At 48.5% G+C, this 20508-nt stretch overlaps 1 protein-coding gene across 25 annotated transcripts in view; it reads right to left on the minus strand.

The window, feature by feature from the left end:
* Positions 1-20508, minus strand: part of tenm3 (teneurin transmembrane protein 3) — a 4148867-nt gene that overhangs the window by 180155 nt on the left and 3948204 nt on the right. For all 25 annotated transcript variants that reach the window (XM_038805737.1, XM_038805738.1, XM_038805732.1 and 22 more), the window contains 2 exons: positions 11829-12029; positions 2259-2444 (listed from right to left, as the gene is read on the minus strand). In XM_038805737.1, the coding sequence (XP_038661665.1) occupies positions 2259-2444; positions 11829-12029 (387 nt within the window). The remainder of the gene's footprint in view (positions 1-2258; positions 2445-11828; positions 12030-20508) is intronic.

Consider the following 20508-nt stretch of genomic DNA (forward strand, 5'->3'; position numbering starts at 1 on the left):
ATGGTTTGGCGGGGGGGGGGGGTTAAATCGGGGGTCGAGAAATCGGGACACCATTCAAAAATGGCATCCCAGGCGGCATGGTGGCGCAGTGATTAGCACTGCTAGCTCACGGCGCCATAGACCCGAGCTCAATCCTGGCCCCAGGCCACTGTCCATGTGGAATTTGCACATTCTCCCCGTGTTTGCGTGGGTCTCACCCTCACAACCCAAAGATGTGCAGGGTAGGTGGACTGGCCGTGCTGAACTCCCCCTTAATTGGACAAAAATAATTGGGTACTCTAAGTTTATATTGGAAAAAAAGAATACAAATGGCTTACCTTTCTCTTCCTGCACTGAGGAGTTCCTGCAAACAGGGATTAAGTGCGCCTCGGGGGGGGGGCGTTTCCCACCGAGGCCCCGGATTGCAACAAAGTCCCGATAGATAGCGCGGAGATTTATCGGTATTGCGAGTGCCAGGAAACACCCGGCTAAACGCGCTCATCACTGGACTGTTTCAATTTGTTTAAATTGCGTCCTGAGTGTCATTTTGGCTGGGTGTTTCCCACCGTCTTTTTGCACGAGATCCAGGCCTGAATTCACCCACACTTTGCCATTTATTTGTGCCATGGGGAGTTTCTGCCAGGTCGTGCCCACACAGCAGTGGGGAAATGAACACGCCGGTGAGACCGGATCCTCAGAGATCGGGGAGCCATTTTCAAAATGTAATGCGATCTCTAAGTGAGCTTGTGCCCTGGCACCGCCAACTGGCCATCCGTGCAGTGCCAGGTTGGAAATGCCAGGGTACGGGTGCCAGGGAGAGTACCAGGCACTGCCCTGCCCTGTCTCCAATCACCCATGGGCTCCAATGGCCTCTGAGACCCCAGAGTGGCCACCATAACTGGAGACCTGTACTAATCAGCGCCCGGTTGAGGCCTTGCCGGTGCCGCTGGTGACTCCCAGGCGCCGTGTGAATGAAGAGCCAGCATATTTAAGTGAACCTGATGGATGATTTAAATATAATTATCTGGCCAGCGATGGTGTGTTACAGATTGTGCCTGGCGCTGCGAGTCAGGTGACTCCGCGAACGGTGCAAAGCCCGATTTGGGCCTCTCCCAGGATTCAATGCGGTGGCTGAATCCTGCCCAAGATCTCAATTGTGGAAATGCATTACAAGTTCAAGATGGCGCTGGAGCATGGCTCTGCTCTCTTTCTCAACCAGACCCCTTTCTTTTCTCTCTTATCACCCTTCTCACCTACTAAAACTCTTTTCCACTTCATATCAATGTACTTTGTTGATTATTCTTTTTGTCCAGTATGTACGTGCTGTGTACGTTCCCTTGGCCGCAGAAAAATACTTTTCACTGTACATTAGTACATGTGACAATAAATATCAACCAATAAAACAATCAACTGGCGGCAGGCTGGGAAGATCATCGACAGGTCTTCATACCACAGACTCAATCGGGATGGAGGTGGGAAGGTATCGGGCCCAACCTCCTGCCTGATGAAGAGCCCTCCTCATCACCAAAACTTGTCATGTGGTGGGGCATTAAATCCTGCTTAACCTGTGCACCTTCCCATTTTCCCTGTATTTTTGTTTTTGCGACTCACCGTATCAATTCATTAAAAGTGCTTAAAAATCATCATCAACAATGCTGGAACCAAATATTAAGACCATGCGACAAAAAGACACTGGAGCCTTGGCATAGTGAGTTCCAAGTGGAATAGTCAACATTACCTCTTCTTTATCTTAATTACACAGCTTGTGTGGCGGAAGAGGAATCTGTTTACAGCTTACTCGAAACACTTACCACTCCTTGAATGAAGGAAATTTTCCTCACGTACCTATATTAAATTTACTAAACATTATTTTTAAAATTAATTTTCTATGTACTTACTTTGATTATCGATATGCTTTCTCAGAGGTTAAAAGTTTCACAGCCATTAATAGCAAAGAAAAAAATCATTGCAAAGTATTGTGTCAAATGATTTATATAGTACGGCCATCTGATTTTACAAGATCACAGGGGTAGAAACACTCCTCCCCCAGCGATAACCATACGGAAGTCTCGCTGTGTAGCTTTGATGAGTTTTTCCATGAAATTAGGAACAAGAAAAAAAATGTCACTTCCACTCAATGCTCTTCTAAAACAAATCAAATCATGTACTGGTATCAGAAACAGTACGAGTGTTACGACCGAACATTCTCATTACAGCACCACAGGCATTTCTGCAGTACAAGACGGCATAATGCCTGATATTGCCAACTAAGGGCCTACCTATGGTGCAGTGTTCACCGTTCCAGCCCTGGTTGCATTCGCATTTGCCGTCCTTGCATGTTCCGTGCTCCAAGCAGCGAGGATGGCATGCTCTCTGGTCACAAGCTGCACCGGTCCAGCCTTCCTCACAGCGGCAGGCGCCTGCCAGGCAAACGCCGTGTGTTCCACACTCGACGGCACAAATTTCTGCGAGAGACAAATAGACCCAGCACAGTCAGTGCATGTTTGAATTTCTTCGACGTACATTGAAGACTTGCGGACGGTGCCACATTCCCCAAATCAGGCTTGCAATAACGTACCATTCAAGCTTGCATGTGGCACAACAGATTTTCACGAGTAAAGAAACATATTGCACTTAATGTCATTCCGTCAACACCGCCCAATTATTTTACTGTAAAAATACCCCAGTTTCCTAATAGACATGGTAATTATTTCTTACCAATTATATGCTTACAGTTACAGGTTTTATGATTAGCTGGTGTAAAACCACCATTAGGTTCCTTCAATGCAATCTATGCATCAACAGCTCATCAAGGGATTGGACAGCCTGCCGAGGAGCTTCTGCACCATGACTGAGAGTATGGAGGGATCAATACTCTGCAGCTAGGGCAGCACGGTGGCCTAGTGGTTAGCACAACCGCCTCACGGCGCTGAGGTCCCAGGTTCGATCCCGGCTCTGGGTCACTGTCCGTGTGGAGTTTGCACATTCTCCCCGTGTCTGCGTGGGTTTCGCCCCCACAACCCAAAAATGTGCAGAGTAGGTGGATTGGCCATGCTAAAAAGCCCCTTCATTGGAAAAAATAATTGGGTTATCTAAATTTATAAAAAAAAATACTCTGCAGCTTACCCTGGTGTGTGGAGTTGCCTCTATGGATGCTGCAGACAGACTGCATGAAAATATGCACCATTGTCTCTTTCTGCTCTGATCAAAGCTCAAACTGGTGTCACTCGTTCTGAGTTTCATCATGTCTGTCACCTCCGTAAAGCTGGAGGCAGACAGATAGGGGCTACAATGGCATGCCAGATCTGGGGTGCTCAGGATCAATGGGAATGCTGAGCTACAGCCTCACGGAGTGGGGCGTCTTTCTCTCTGCCACATCTTTTTCCACGTCAACCCCTCCAACCACTGACCACTATGGAGCCAGGGCCGGGCTGAAATGCTGCACCCCACAGCTGGGTTCTCCTCTTTGACCTGAGCTCTTGGAGATTGCTGTCCACGAGCATGTCAAGGTCCCTCACCTGAACAACTGTCATTTTATGTCAATCATGATGAAGCAGTTGGAAGAGACAAACTATCACTTAAAAAAGGCAGGATGGGTCAACACATGGGTAATAACATTTCACAGCTATTGTGCAAGACACTAAAAATCATACTGTTGGAAATCTGAATGTTTCCAAGCCACTATTAAAGAACGATTAAAAAGCATCTGGGTCCGCACAGCACCACAACCAAGCCATCTATCCCCAACACCATTTCTTCTTTCATGTGATGTGGGTGTGGCTGGTTGAGCCAGCAGTTACTGCCCATCTCTATTTGCCCTTGAACTGTGTGGCTTGCTACACAATTTCAGAGAGCAGTTAAGAGTCTGTAGCCACCTGGGGTGGCCACTTCCTGATTTCAAAATAGACACTCGCAAGGAGTGTAGGGAAAATTGGACAACTCCAGAGAACACAAGAAGGTGCAAGGTTTCCTGTGTATTAAGATTTGTAGAACCCAGACAGAACTGAAACCAATAGCCATTAACATATTAATGAGCTATCTCCAGGGACAAAAAGAGACATTGAAACAATCGGGACCAAGACAGACTCCCCGGCGCCAGTGGGAGCTAGAACAAAGGCAGGCCAACGAACACCTAGGGCCCGCCCGACGATCAGGGAACAACTCCAGTATTGGAGAAAATCGATAGAACGATTGAGACCTGGTCCAATTCATTGGGACCAGGTCCGGAGTCCACCCAAAAAGGCGCGAAACCCCTGGGGCCTATAAGATAGCGTCCCCAAGTTCAGTTCGTCCTTCTTGGCCTTGGCTCTCAGCGAGGAGAGACCTGCCTAGCAGCTGCATCAACCAAGTAAGTCTCAGATCAACGCACGCTACAAGATAGGCGCTCCTAGCTACTATTCCGTACCAGTTCGAAGCCATCAGAATCAGAACTGGAGAAAGGCCATTGTTCCTCTGACCTGGTGGGCTATTCGAAGCTAAGTGTAGGCTTTTAGTAGTAGTGATAATTTAGTAAGTAGAATTTATGCATGAATAGTGATTGACTGTGTGTAAATAAATGTGTATTGATTTCAAACTTACTAACTGGTGTATTGAGTTATTGATCAGTGCTTGGCTTTGAACCTCGTGGTGGTATCAGAAAGATACCTGGCGACTCTCAAGCAAAGGTTATTAAAACAGAGCAAATTAAGGAAAAGCATAACGAGCAACAAGTCATCCACATTGCTGTCGGCCTGAAGTCACATGTAGGCCAGACCAGATAAGGGTGGCAGATTTCCTTCCCTTAAAGGGTTTTGATGGCAATTAATAATCGCTGTCACAGTCACATTCATCATTGCCGAGACTCCCTTTCAACTTCAGATTTTATGAAATGGATTTAAATTCTATCAGCTGCCATGGTGGGATTTAAACCCCTGCTCTCATAGCACTAGCCTGGGCCTCTTGTAATTACTTGTTAAGTGACATTACGATACGTCACCACCACTACACCCCCAGCTCCATCTCCATTATAACGTGCAGCCATCAGGGGGCAATAAAAGCAAAGTCAAATGTCTAACTGAATGAACTGGAAAAAATTGTTTCAATAAAACCCGGCTGCAGTCCCTTATTGCTGAATAGAATGATCAAAAAAAATCTATCCAACTGGGATTAGTCACAGCTTCATCAGTCGCTACCTGCTACGGTGCTTGGGGAACACACTGCCTGTTCATTGCACTTGCAATGATTTCTTGATCCATACTCTGCTCTCTTCTGAATCAAGCTTTCAATTAAGGACCTTGGATGGGCTGATTAACCTCGATGCAGCAAAATATTAACTCGGCTTCATGAGGAAAAGTTTTTTTTTATCCTGAGCCTTTTTTCTCCTGTGAATCAATCTAATCAATTTTTCATTAGCGCCAAGGTGTTTATCAGCCTTTAGCACACTACCTTCAAGCACGGCCGTGCCAATCTTTGCTACAAACTTATTAATTGAGTTAATTTAATTGAAGTGAAATTGTGCAACTAATTAATAGCTGCTCTCCTGCACAAAGACCAAGTAATGTTTGGCAGCATCAATTTCACCATGGAAGACTGGAGCATCATACAAGTGCCTCGGTCGAGGCGCAGGGGGAACTGGTCTGTGTTAAACCGGTGGGCTTGTGTAGACATTGATATGCAGAGCTCAGCAAGCAACCTAAAACTGAACCCACCCACTTGGCACAGGCCAGACTTCCTCCTATTGCAACAGCAGATTCGCTAACCTTCATGAGAATAATAGGATTCAGGACAAGTGATGGCTATGTGGGTGCAGAATGATACATCAATTAACTAGTTCCGCTCATTGCTTCCCTGCTGCATCGAAAGGAGCCTCATAATGAAGCAGCAATGGTAGTGGTATTGTCACTGGACTAGTAATCCAGAGACCCAGGGTAATGCTCTGGGGACCTGGGTTTGAATCCCACCAATGGCAAATGGTAAAATTTGAACTCAAAAGAACTCTGCAATTAAAGGTCCAGCGTGACCATGAAATGCCTGTTGTAGAAACCCATCCGGTTCATTAATGCCCTTTAGGGAAGGAAATCCACCATCCTTACCGGATCTGGCATACAGGTGACTCCAGATTCATAGACTCTCAAATGCCCTCTGAAATGGCTTAGCAGGACAATTGGGGACAGGTAATAAACGTTGGCTCAGCCAGCAATGCCCAAATCCCACGAACGAATAAAAGAAATGACTGCCAATTAGTCAAGTGGCTGCATTTGATTGGCAGTGAACCCTACAGGGATACATTTGCTCTCTTACTTTGCCTCTGTTGCTGTCCATTGTGACTAAATATTGTGTAAACATCTATTGCTTAATCTGTTGGATTTATCCTGGGGTAATGCAAATATGCTTCTCACAAATCCTTCCTTTGAATTTAACTCCGCCAGGGCCGGAAATAAAAAGAACCTTCAGCTTGCTCTGTCACTCCAGGTTCTGCCTAGGTTTTCTTTCATCTCCCTCCTGCCTTGTACTCTGCCCTGATATAATTTGTGAGCTCCCTTTTATTTTCTAAATCCTAAATGAATATTAAGCTACTCTGTGAAGCGATGTACAATCTCATGACACACCACTACAGTATCTCATCCTATGAAGGTGAAAAAAGGAACCTAACAAGCTTCCCTCAAAATAAAAATTTTTTTTTTTTTTTTACAGTACCCAATTATTTTTTTCCAATTAAGGGGCAATTTAGCACGGCCAATCCACCTACTCTGCACATATTTGGGTTGTGGGGGTGAGCCCCACGCAGGCACAGGGAGAACGTGCAAACTCCACACGGACAGTGACCCGGGGTCGGGATCGAACCTGGGTCCTCGACCCTGTGAGGCAGCAATGCTAACCACTGTGCCACCAAGCTTCCTTGAAAATTGAAGCGAATCATCCGATGGAGAACTCGAAAGCCAGGTGGACGGGAATTTGGCTTTTCAAATCAGCTTGCTTTTAGCTGACGTACTAAATTCAGAAGGTTGCCTGATGTTAAATTATCGCAGGTTTACTGACTGCGCCCGTAACTGCTTACTGCCGATGCACACTAGAGACACAAAACCCTGTAAATTCAACAGATAAAACCTGGAATTAAGCAGCAAATAACTCAACATGGAAGAAATAAGATACCCCAAGCGAGGACTAGCTTGAAGAAACCTTAACAGCCATGAAAATCACCAATCATAATCCGAGTTGATCGGAGATTCCTCCTGAAGGATGCGTGGGGATCTTATAGAAACATATAAAATTATGAAGGGAATAGATAGGATAGATGCGGGCAAGTTGTTTCCACTGGCGGGTGAAAGCAGAACTAGGGGGCATAGCCTCAAAATAAGGGGAAGTAGATTTAGGACTGAGCTTAGGAGGCACTTCTTCACCCAAAGGGTTGTGAATCTATGGAATTCCTTGACCAGTGAAGCAGTTGAGGCTCCTTCATTAAATGTTTTCAAGATAAAGATAGACAGGTTTTTGAAGAATAAAGGGATTAAGGGTTATGGTGTTCGGGCCAGAAAGTGGAGCTGAGTCCACAAAAGATCAGCCATGATCACATTGAATGGCGGAGCAGGCTCAAGGGTCCAAATGGCCTACTCCTGCTCCTAGTTCTTATAAACAGAGGGATGGAGAAGATATATATTATAACAGGGGTTGGTTTAGCTCAGTGGGATAGACAGCTGGTTTGTGATGCAGAGCAAGGCCAGCAGCACGGATTCAATTGCCGTACCAGCTGAGGATACTCATGAAGGCCCCCCCCCCTCAACTTTGGCCCTTGCGTGAGGTGTGGTGATTCTCAGGTTAAATCACCACCCGTCAGCTCTCCCCCTTCAAAGGGGAAAGCAGCCTATGGTCACCTGGGACTATGGCGACTTTGCCTTTATATTATAATATTTATATTATAATCATAGAATTTACAGTGCAGAAGGAGGCCACTCGGCCCATTGAGTCTGCACCCGCTCTTGGAAAGAGCACCCTACCCGAGGTCAACACCTCCACCCTATGCCCATAACCCAGTAACCCCACCCAACACTGACGGCAATTTTGGACACTAAAGGCAATTTATCATGGCCAATCCACCTAAACTGCACATCTTTGGACCGTGGGAGGAAACCGGAGCACCCGGAGGAAATCCACGCACACACGGGGAGGGTGTGCAGACTCCACACAGACAGTGACCCAAGCCAGAATCGAACCTGGGACCTTGGAGCCGTGAAGCAATTATGCTATCCACAATGCTATCGTGCTGAGGATCAAACATATCTTTAGGGAGAAAATTCACACTGCACATGTTCAGTTTCTGCTTTTCAATCAAAACACCACTTAATTTTCTCACAGCTGAAGCCTTATCATGACGACACCTGAACGAGCAACATTATGATTAATTGTTATTTCTGCCATTAATTAAGTGCATTGGGATCTGCTAAACCGTTTCTTTCGAGCTCAGTAATTGTTTGCTGTTGCAGTAACTTCCCTTCGCCTGTTTCCTTTTTTGGGGGGGGTGTGTTATCTTTTTTTTAAAAAGCCATCACATCTGACCGTGGAGAGATAAACTTTTAAAGTCTATTATTTTACAATTCAGCGAATTTCAAAGTTGCTTTTTTTTTTGTTGTCGCCCCGCCTGACTAGTCAAGACTTCAGCAGCAAGTATGACCTGAAAGCAGATTCCTTCCAATAATGCTGTGGCAAACTGTTTGGAGGGAGGGAAGAGTTATTCTGCTTCATGCTGCAAGCCGCCGTGAGGAATTTTACTGAGCGCTTTCCTCTTCGGACTGGGAATGTTTTGAGCATGTTGCAGATCGCAAATGTTTCACTCCAACAACAGCACCCCCTCAGGAGTGTCAGTTTGGAAGGGGTGCTGCAGTCTCTGGAATGGGGCTTGAAACCACAACCTTCTGACTCAGACATGAGAGTACTACCAACTGCGCCACAGTGGATATCCACCAGTAATCGGCATCCTCGAATGATACAACTCAATGGAAATTTTTACTAAGTAGGCAGGACAAAAAAAGAATTGATGGTTAAAAATAAACATTCCAGTGGTACAGTTCCTGGATCAGCTGCCGATCTTTGATGAGAGAAAGCTGCTTTTAAACAACACAGCATTGCGGCTAGCCTCAGATTTTTTTCTGTAATGGATTTTAAAAAAAATTTAGAGTATACAATTCATTTTTTTTCCAATTAAGGGGCAATTTAGCTTGGCCAATCCACCTACCCTGCACATCATTGGGTTGTGGGGGTGAAACCCATGCAAACACGGGGAGAAAGTGCAAACTCCACGTGGACAGTGACCCAGAGCCGGGATCGAACCCGAGACCTCGGTGCCGTGAGGCAGCAGTGCTAACCACTGTGCCACCGTGCTGCCCACCCCCCGTAATGGTATCTGGATAGATTCAGTGGCATAGGGAGATTTGATAACAGTGAGAACAGTGTGTGGATTTACAGTGACATTGTCAGAAACACCCAGCTTACAAGCTAGAGAGTTTACAAGCAAGAAGAAGTTGTCAGATTGCAGGATTAATAAAATGAAAATAAAGGCTCTTCCTCTAGTGGACAGTACCGTGGGCAGGAGCTGTCCTTCAGCATCTTGGTCAAATAGTGAGCAGCAATGTGTGTATTTTTAACAGTGAGCAATAGGAACATATTCAACCATTGCACCTGAGGCCATCCCCAAGTCAAACATGGACTGCGATGGTTCAAGAAGACAGTTCACCACCACCTTCTCACGAGGGCAATTAGGGATGGATATTAAATGATGGCTGAGCGAGCGATGTCCACATATTTATATTTGTATTGGCAAACATTAGAAATCAGGTATAGTTTTAAGTGGGTTAATTTAATTGCCTGGAAGGGTAAAACCTACAGCGAGATTCATTTTGGACAAAGGTGTTTGTATGTGTCAGGGTTGATTTCAATTTCAACTGTGGCTGGATTGTGCTTAGAGAGAGTCACGACGTGAAGAGTAAATAGAAGTAAATCGTTGCTTAGCAACAAGAGACCACTTTCCAAAGGGACGGGCTTTCCTTTATTCTTAGTGTTAACTGGAAGCCAGAGCAGTTGAAGACAGGATGCTGAGAAGTGAAGAGCTCTCAATTTTGCCAGAAAAAGCTTAAAAGCACAAGGGAGTTTCGAAGATTCAAGCTTCCTAAGGAACAATCCCGATAACCAGAGAATTGGAACAGAAAGAATGGCTTAAGACAACTAAGTTAAAAGGACAGAGACCAAGGTTTTGTTCTGAAGAATTCAAGGAAGAGTAAACAAAGTGTTCTGTGTTGAAGAGACAACTGCAGTAACCAGATTTAAAGTGAGATAGTAGTCTTCAAATTAAATCAAATGCCTGATGACATTTTAATAAAGTCTGAGAATCACGTTAAAGCAACGTTGAGCAGTTTGAACAGCAGTCAAGACAAAAAAAAACCTAAATTGGTTGGTGTAAAATCCTGGACTGGATTCACTGTTAAAAGTGGAGCAGAAGCGTTGTTTAAAAGTGTCGTTTGGAAAATGTGGACTGGATTTCAGAATGCAAATGGTTAACGGAAAGTATTATAATGAGAAGATTTTAAAGCATGTTTTTGGGAGTGGAGTTTGGAAATCCCTATCTGACAATCATCGGGGGGGGGGGGGGGGGGGATTCTGAGGAAAAATCCATAGACACTAACTTGGGTTCAGAGCAAAACCTGTATTTAACCAGTCATCTTGTGTTCTTAAAAGGGACTTTGTGTGTTAAAGAGGCCATTGTAGCTTAAGATGTACTTTGTAATTCATGTCAATCCTAAAACTTGTGTGTAATTGTTCAGCTAAAGGGGGAGTAAAGGAATATTTTGATTTGATTTGATTTATTATTGTCACATGTATTAGAATGCAGTGAAAAGTATTGTTTCTTGCATGCTATGCAGGCAACGTGTACCGTACGTAGGAAAGGACGGAGAGACCGCAGAATGTAATGTTGCAATTACAGCGAGGGTGTAGAGAAAAGATCAACTTAATACGAGATAGGTCCATTTATGAGTCTGGTGGCAGCAGGGAAGAAGTTGTTCTTGAGTCGGTTATTACGTGACCTCGAACTTTAGTATCTTTTTCCTGACGGAAGAAGGTGGAAGAGAGTATGTCCGGGGTGCATGGGGTCCTTAATTATGCTGGCTGCCTTTCTGAGGCAGCGGGAATTGTAGACAACGTCCATGGATGGGAGGTTGGTTTGCGTGATGTATTGTATCATAATGCAATATTGTCATGACAGATATTTTTTTCCTGTTGTTAAATCCAGCTAGTGATCCCAGTACTTTGTTCCTCGGTGTTATATGAAGTAAAGTAAAAGTTACGGTCTTTTGAGCCAGGATTTCATTCTGGGATTTTTCTGTCCAGTTGTAACATCGGCTGGGATCATAACATCCCACCTTCTCGAGGGCAATTAGGGATGGACCATAAACACTGGACTTCCCAGTGATACTTACTTTCCATGAATGAGTAATAAAGCTAAGCCACGAGGGGAACATTTGAACTGTCGTTCAAAAAGTGCATAAATATTGAAAAAAAAACAAAGGAAGGTCTTTATTGCGAAACTTACACTGTGGAAGAACTTTCATTGTACTGCTGACTAGTTGCTGTTTCCAGAAAGAAGATTTTGACCTGTCCACCACAAAACCTGGCCTCTAACAAGACAGAATTCTCTAAGCAGCTCAGACCATAAAAATTAATGATAGATAGGCTGAGGTAATCTATCCATTGATAACGAACATCACCAGGTCACTGTATAACTCAGTCAGTATGCTGCTGCTGCATTGGCCCCTTTGGGAATTAAGGTTCTCGACATTTCACCACTTATGGGATGATTTGCAAGGTATCCTCTGTCTACTAACCCACTGAGCAGTCTGTGCCTGTCCAATTGGGATCACAAGTGCAGGAACCACTCTCCTCAAGGTAGGTCCCGTGGCCAGCGCATTGATCGGGACACATGGTTTTCGAATTTTCGCAGTTTGCACCGCCCCATCCCGGACTGCAGTGGCATTCCCCGTGGATACAGACGCCATGGTTCGAACAGTTCGGATCGTAGCAGTCCGCTGGAAGAAAAAAAGAAATCATCCTTTGCCCTAAGAGATGAAAAATAGCAGAGCCTGGCCTCTAATTCACTGTAATATGCTTTAGATGATGAGATCTAATTTAACAATTTGACTCAATAAAATTTTACACTTGTAGGGTCAACGACCTGAAAATTTAATCTGTTCAGCACTAATTGCCTTACTGGATGAACAAAGATCAATAAAATCAATATTTCTGAGGTGGTGAAATTGGATTTTTCACTTGAAAAATGAACTGATCTTTCATAGCTTCCTCTCCAATACCATGATTATGACAGAAGAACAAAGAAAGGTGACCAATTGTCATAATTCACCAGCCTCAGCTATCTTGTCAGTTCTTCCCACTGACTGAATAACTATAGTCCATGTTAGTCGAGCATCAGTATATTTGGCTGAGGAAATTCTTTACTCTGCAGTGGGGGAAAAACATTGATGTCTTCTCATAGTTTTATCATCGCAACTCGAAGAAGATTATTCAGCCAGGGGTGCAGACTTCCTTCAGTACCTGTTTTCACTCCCAGGACAGTTAGGCAAACCTTTTCTGTTATTTGGAAACCCTACCCTTGAGGTAACACAACAGCAGAACAGATGTCTGCATGACAACTGTCGTTCTGGATCCCATTTAGTTTAGGCAAATGACCTTTGATCAAAACTAAGCCTCACTCCCAGTTGTTAATTACTTGAAGCAAACTCTAGCTCTTGAATAATTGTACAGTACCATTGGACAAAACCACCACTTTTAGGAAAGATTTTCAATTTACCGCCAAGGCGTTAAGTTGGCAATGCGATTGCCATAGAATCCCTACAGTATAGAAAGAGGTCTTTCAGCCCATCAAAACTGCAACTACTCTCTGAAAGACCGCCCTACCAAGGTGGCCAATTCCCCCACCCTATCCCTGTCACCCTATCTAACTGTTGGACTCTGAGGGGCAATTCAGCATAGCCAATCCACCTGCACATCTTTGGATGTTGGGAGGAACCTGGAACACCCGGAGGAAACCCACGTAGACACGGGGAGAATGTGCAAACTCCAAAGAGACAGTCACCCGAGGAAGGAATTGAACCCAGGTCCCTGCCGCTGTGAGGCAGTAGTGCTAAACATTGTGCCACCAGTATTACAACATTTTCATAGAATTTACAGTGTAGATGGAGGCCATCGGCCCATCGAGTCTGCACCGGCCCTTGGAAAGAGCACCCTACCCAAGGTCAACACCTCCACCCTATCCCCATAACCCAGTAACCCCACCCAACACTAAGGGCAATTTTGGACACGAAGGGCAATTTATCAAGACCAATGCACCTAACCTGCACATCTTTGGACTGTGGGAGGAAACCGGAGCACCCGGAGAAAACCCACGCACAGACGGGGAGGATGTGCAGACTCCGCACAGACAGTGACCAATACCGGAATCGAACCTGGGACTCTGGAGCTGTGAAGCATTTGTGCTATCCACAATGCTACTGTGCTGCCCTGCCATATTGCTAAAATTGCTCAATTTTTATTTCCAAATTGAAAATGTATCCATTTCAATATGCACAGAGCTGCTTTGTGAATGGCCCATTTATTCTAATTATCTGTTGTTTCTCATTCCCAACCTGGCCACACAGATATCTCCACCCTGTCAATGACTGACATGCATATAGCTTTAAGCTAATAAACTGCAATGTAACCTGCAAGTCACCTTACTTTTTACAGCGTGGCTACGCATACTGTGGCATATCTCGGTGGATGCATACATTGCCTCATGTGAAGAGAGTTTGGAAAACAGTCAAATCAGTATCTTAGCATTGGATGCTCTCAAGTTACACTTGCCAGTTGATGCCTAGCGGCTGTATTAAAAATACTGACTCGGACTTGGCGTTCACACAAATCCTGTTTAAACAGCGTTAATTTTATTTGAACACCCCACCCCTTACAACAGGAAAACTTTGGTTCTAAGCTGCTTTGGTTACTTTCATGAATAAAACCGTACAGTTAGCTGCCCATGCCATATCTGTGACCGGTAAGACATCTTGCTCTTGGGATGCATTCTCGACAGGGACTACTTGAGAAGTTCCATTCTACTCTGCTCAAATTACTTTTAAATAGCAGCAATCTTTCGGCCGGGATTGGTGTGTTGCTTTTGGGGCACAACTGCCAAATGCCTACATTGTGTAAAACATCATCTTCCTCAACATGGAAATAAAACGTGCCATGGGGGAATTGATTCTACTGAGGGCTAAAAGGGGGAAACACCGCTTCGGTTATTGAAAATAAAAGGTGCACGTTCGGAGGTCTGTCGTATTTGTAAAGGGAAGAGTCTGTCTTCTAGATATAAATCTGATTGAAACTGTTAGCTTGTCTTTTCTCTTTACTAATGTTGGTGGGGATGCTGCCTAATGCCAAAATTTCAGATGTCCACTATTTCCAGCCTCTGTTTCTCCATTGCACCTGCCGTGATTTTCTTAGTTTGAAATTTAGTCCCGACAAGCTGCGGAGTTTCGACAGTTTCCAACCATGTCTGCCTGGAAATGGGTTGAAATCTTTAGTAATCAAGAAGCTCACTGCCCTATCTTACAACTCCAACGAACATTTAATCAGTATTTCCTTTTTATTGGGAAGATTAATGGCATTTTTATTCTAGTTATTACCAACTCGGCTATGAAGAGATATACAGAGATTTTTTTTTTTTTTAAATAATTTTTATTGAAAGAGTTTTTCCATACAGACATTTACCCCTACTAATTTTTAAATTATTTACAACACAATCCCTCTAGGCAAATGTCCCTCCCTCGCCCGCCCTCTCGCGCGCACCAGCCTCCCCCCCCCTCCCCCCCCCCCCCCCCCCCCCCCCCCCCCCCCCCCCCCCCCCCCCCCCCCCCCCCCCCCCCCAGGCAACCTTAACAACCAAGGCAGCCTACAGTTTCAGACATGAGCAGCGAGCAGGCTTGCCCCGCGTTACAGTCGTGCATGTCCCCCCCCGACCCTTGCTGCCCCCCCCCTCCCCCCACCCCGCCTCCCCCCCTCCCCCTCCCCCCCCCCCCCCCCCCCCCCCCCCCCCCCCCCCCGGGTTGCTGCTGCCACGACCCCGAACGTCTATCTCTGATCTAAAAAGTCAAGGAAAGGTTGCCACCGCCTGCCGAATCCCTGTACCGACCCTCTCAGGGCAAATTTGATCCTTTCTAGCTGAATATAGCTAGCCATATCGTTAATCCAAGTTTCAACGCTTGGAGGCCTCGCGTCCTTCCATTGAATTAATATCCTTCGTCGAGCCACTAGGGACGCAAAGGCCAGTATTCCGGCCTCCCTAGCCTCCTGTACCCCCGGTTCTACCCCGACCCCAAAGATCGCAAGCCCCCATCCTGGTTTGACCCTGGACCCCACCACCTTCGACACCGTCCTTGCCACCCCCTTCCAGAACCCTTCCAGCACCGGACATGCCCAGAACATATGCACATGGTTCGCTGGGCTTCCCAGACATCTGACACACCTGTCCTCACCCCCAAAGAACCGGCTCATCCTTGTCCCCGTCATGTGAGCTCTATGCAGCACCTTAAATTGAATGAGGCTCAGTCTCGCACACGAGGAGGAAGAGTTGACCTTCTCCAGTGCATCCGCCCACGTCCCGTCTTCTATCTGCTCTCCCAGCTCCCCTTCCCACTTGGCTTTCAGCTCCTCCCCCGATGCTGCTTCCGCCTCCTGCATTATCTTGTAGATGTCTGATATCTTCCCCCCTCCGACCCAGACCCCCGAGAGCACCCTATCACTCGCCCCCTTACTGGGGAGCAGGGGAAACCCTTCCACCTGCCGCCTAGCAAATGCCTTCACTTGTAAATATCTGAACATGTTTCCCGGGGGGAGCTCAAACTTCTCCTCCAGCCCTCCCAGGCTCGCAAACCTCCCCTCTATAAACAGGTCCTTCAGCTGCCGTATGCCCACCCTGTACCAGCTCTGAAATCCCCCGTCGATGTTCCCCGGGATGAATCTATGGTTCCCTCTTATTGGCGCCGCCAACAGACCTCCCATTTCACCCCTATGTCGCCTCCACTGCCCCCATATCTTGAGGGTGGCCGCCACCACCGGGCTCGTGGTGTACCTCGTGGGGGGGAGCGGCCATGGTGCCGTTACTAGGGCCCCCAGGCTTGTGTTGCCACAGGACGCCCTCTCCATTCGTTTCCAAGCTGCCCCCTCCCCTTCCATCATCCACTTGCGCACCATTGACACATTTGCCGCCCAGTAGTACCCCGAGAGATTGGGCAGTGCCAGCCCTCCACTGTCCCTACTCCGCTCCAAAAAGACCCTCCTCACCCTTGGGGTGCCATGCGCCCACACGTAGCTCATGATGCTACTCGTCACCTTTTTGAAGAAGGCCCTAGGGAGGAAGATGGGCAAGCACTGAAATAAAAACAAGAACCTTGGGAGGACCGTCATTTTGATTGACTGCACCCTCCCCGCCAGCGACAACGGTACCATGTCCCACCTCTTAAACTCCTCCTCCATCTGTTCCACCAGCCTGGAAAAGTTCAACTTGTGGAGGGTCCCCCAGTTCCTTGCCACCTGCACCCCTAAGTACCTAAAGCTCTTTCCTGCTCGCTTGAAGGGGAGTCTCCCAATACCCTCTCCCTGGTCCCCCGGGTGTATCAAAAAAACCTCGCTTTTGCCCAAATTTAATTTGTACCCCGAAAAGTCCCCAAACTCTGCTAATAGTTCCATTATCTCCGGCATTCCCCCTTCTGGGTCTGCCACGTACAGCAGTAGATCATCCGCATACAGCGATACTCGATGTTTCTCCCCTCCCCTAGTCAGTCCTCTCCACCCCCCTGAACCCCTCAGTGCCATCGCCAACGGTTCAATCGCCAGTGCGAAAAGTAGGGGGGATAGGGGACATCCCTGCCTGGTCCCTCGGTGGAGCCCGAAATACTCCGACCTCCTCCCGTTTGTCACTACACTCGCCGTCGGGGCCGAGTAGAGCAACTTCACCCACTTAATAAACCCTTCCCCAAACCCAAACCGTTTCAACGTCTCCCACAGGTACTCCCACTCCACCCTATCGAATGCCTTCTCCGCGTCCAGCGCTACCACTATCTCAGCCTCCCCCTCCACTGCCGGCATCATAATTACATTCAGCAATCTCCGCACGTTCGTGTTGAGCTGCCGCCCCTTCACGAACCCCGTCTGGTCCTCATGGATTACCCCTGGCACACAATCCTCTATTCTAGCTGCCAGGATCTTTGCCAGCAACTTGGCATCCACGTTCAGAAGCGAGATAGGCCTGTAGGACCCGCACTGCACGGGGTCTTTATCCCGCTTCAATATCAGGGAGATCAGAGCCTGCGACATTGTCGGGGGCAGAACCCCCCCCTCTCGCGCCTCATTAAAGGCTCGTACCAGTACCGGTCCCACCAAGTCCACATTTTTCTTATAGAATTCCACCGGGAACCCATCTGGCCCCGGCGCCTTCCCCGCTTGCATCTGACCTATTCCCTTGACTAGCTCCTCTAGCCCTATTGGCGCCCCCAGCCCTTCTACCAGCCCCTCCTGGACCCTTGGGAACCTCAATTTGTTTAGGAAGTCCTCCATTCCCCCTCTCCTTGTCGGCGGCTCAGACCGATACAACTCCTTGTAAAAATCCCTGAAGACCCCGTTCACTTCTTGCCCCTTCTGCACTACCTTCCCGCCCCTCTCCTTCACTCCCCCAATCTCCCTAGCCGCATCTCGTTTGCGAAGCTGGTGTGCCAGCATCCTGCTCGCCTTTTCCCCATACTCATAGACCGCGCCCTGTGCCCTTCTCCACTGCGTCTCTGCCTTCCTGGTGGTCAGCAGGTCGAACTTGACCTGCAGGCTGCGCCGTTCTTCCAGCAGCCCCTCCTCTGGTGCCTCCGCATATCTCCTATCCACTTCCAATAGCTCCCCCACCAGCCTCTCCCTCTCCTGCCTCTCCTTTCTTTCTCTATGCGCCCTTATGGAGATCAGCTCTCCCCTGATCACTGCCTTCAGGGCCTCCCAGACCATCCCCACCTGCACCTCACCCGTGTCATTCAAGTCCAGATAGCTCTCAATGCTCTTCCGGACCCTTTTACACACCTCGTCGTCCGCTAACAGCCCCACATCCAGCCGCCACAGCGGGCGCTGGTCCCGCGCCTCCCCCATTTCCACATCCACCCAATGCGGTGCATGATCAGAGATCGCAATGGCCGAGTACTCAGCTTCCCGTACCCTCGGGATCAGCCCCCTGCTCAACACGAAGAAATCGATTCTGGAGTACACTCTATGGACGTGGGAGAAAAAGGAATACTCCCTCGCCCTCGGCCTACCAAACCTCCATGGGTCTACTCCTCCCATCTGCTCCATGTACCCCCTCAGCACTTCTGCCGCTGCCGGCCTCCTATTGGTCCTTGCGCTCGATCTGTCTAGCCCGGGGTCCAGCACTGTGTTAAAGTCCCCCCCCATGATCAAGCCCCCTGCCTCCAGTCCCGGAATGAGGCCCAATAGGCGCCTCATAAAACCCGCGTCATCCCAATTCGGGGCATATACGTTGACCATCACCACTTTCTCCCCCTGCAGCTTACCCTTCACCATCACATACCTACCCTCCTTATCCGCCACCACCTCCTCCGCCACGAACGACACCCTCTTTCCCACCAGAATCACCACCCCCCGGTTCTTTGCGTCCAATCCAGAGTGGAACACCTGTCCCACCCACCCCCTTCTCAGGCGAACCTGGTCCACTACCTTCAAATGGGTCTCCTGTAACATTGCTACATCAGCCTTCAGTCCCTTCAGGTGTGAGAATACCCTTGATCTCTTGACCGGCCCATTCAACCCCCTCACGTTCCAAGTGATCAGCCGGGTCGCGGGACGACCCGCCCCCTTCCCCTGCCGATTAGCCATGTCCTGTTCCCTGCTCGCCCCGGGTCGACCCTCCCCTTCTGACCCGCTCCCCATGGCGATGTCCCCCTCCCCCCCCCTCTCCAGTCCTCCCCTTCCCGTTTCTGGTCTTTTCAGCAGCAACCCGGTGTCCCTCCCTAACCCCCCCCCCCCCCCCCCCCCCAGACTAGGACCCCTCCTAGCCGCGATGTACCCTCCATCGTACTCCCGTAAGTCAGCTGGTTCACGCTGACCCGGCTGCTCCTGCCCCACTCCGACTCCCCCCGGCTCGGGGGGGGGCCTCCCCCCCCCCTTGCCACTCCTCCCTGGCCCCGCTCCAGCGCGGGAAAGGTCGCCATTGCTAGCCACGCCCCGCACTCCTCCCCTCCCCCCTCCTCTGCCCCGCGCGCGGGAAAACAGAGGAAAGCCCGCGCTTTCGCCCTGCCACACCCCACCCCGCCATCTTCAGTTCCACCCCCGTCCCCGTCCATGCCTGTAAAAGAACCCCCCCTAGGAGCCCATATCCCCGATCTGCTCTCCCCCCCGTCCCACCTCCCCAACTTAACATTATAAATAACAGATAAATAACAAATAACAATGTACTTAACAGTCGCCCTCTACCAAACAGCATAAATAACCATAAATAACCATAAATAACCACAATAACAATAACTAAGGGAAGTTGGCAAAGGGGGAAAAAACATCAGAAGAAAAACCACAGCAAGAGTTCAAAATCCAAACAAAGAATTCAGCTGAAAGTACCCGAGCGGCTACGGCCGCCAAGTATCCCCTGGGTCTAATTCGAGTCCAGTTTCTCTTCCTGTACAAAGGCCCACGCCTCCTCTGGGGACTCAAAATAGTGGTGTTGGTTCTTGTAGGTGACCCACAAGCGCGCTGGCTGCAGCATTCCGAACCTGATCCGTTTTGCATGCAGCACCGCCTTCGTCCGGTTGTACCGGGCCCGCCGCTTTGCCACCTCCGCACTCCAGTCCTGGTAGACCCTCACCGTCGAATTCTCCCACTTGCTGCTCCTTTCCCTCTTGGCCCACTCCAGCACTCTCTCACGGTCGCTGAGTCGCTGGAACCGCACCAGCACCGCCCTCGGGGGCTCATTTGCTCTTGGCCTCCTAGCCATGACCCTGTAGGCCTCTTCCAGCTCCAGGGGCGAAGGGACGGCCCCTGCCCCCATCAGGGAGCTCAGCATTTCTGCTACATATCCCGGGAGGTCTGACCCCTCCAGGCCTTCTGCCAGGCCCAAGATCCTCAGGTTCTTCCGCCTCATTCGGGTATCCAGCTCCTCAAAACGGCTCTGCCATTTCAGGTGGAGTGCCTCGTGCACCTCTACCTTTCCCACGAGGACCGTGGCCTCCTCCTCCCTCACAGTCATCTCCTGTTGCAGCTCCCGAATCGACGCCTCTTGGGTCGCCTGGGCTCCCATCAGCCTGGTGGTCGTCGCATTCATTGACTCCAAGAGCTCCATTTTCAGCTCCGTAAAGAAGCGCAGGAGAGCGGCCTGCTGCTCCTCCGCCCATTTCCTCCATTCCTCGGGTGCTCCACCGGCCGCCATTTTGGTCTTCTTCCCCCGCTTTTTTTTGGGAGCTGCTGTTGCTTTCT

Source organism: Scyliorhinus canicula, chromosome 8 (assembly GCF_902713615.1).
Source record: "Scyliorhinus canicula chromosome 8, sScyCan1.1, whole genome shotgun sequence".
NCBI classification, from domain to species: Eukaryota; Metazoa; Chordata; class Chondrichthyes; order Carcharhiniformes; family Scyliorhinidae; genus Scyliorhinus; species Scyliorhinus canicula.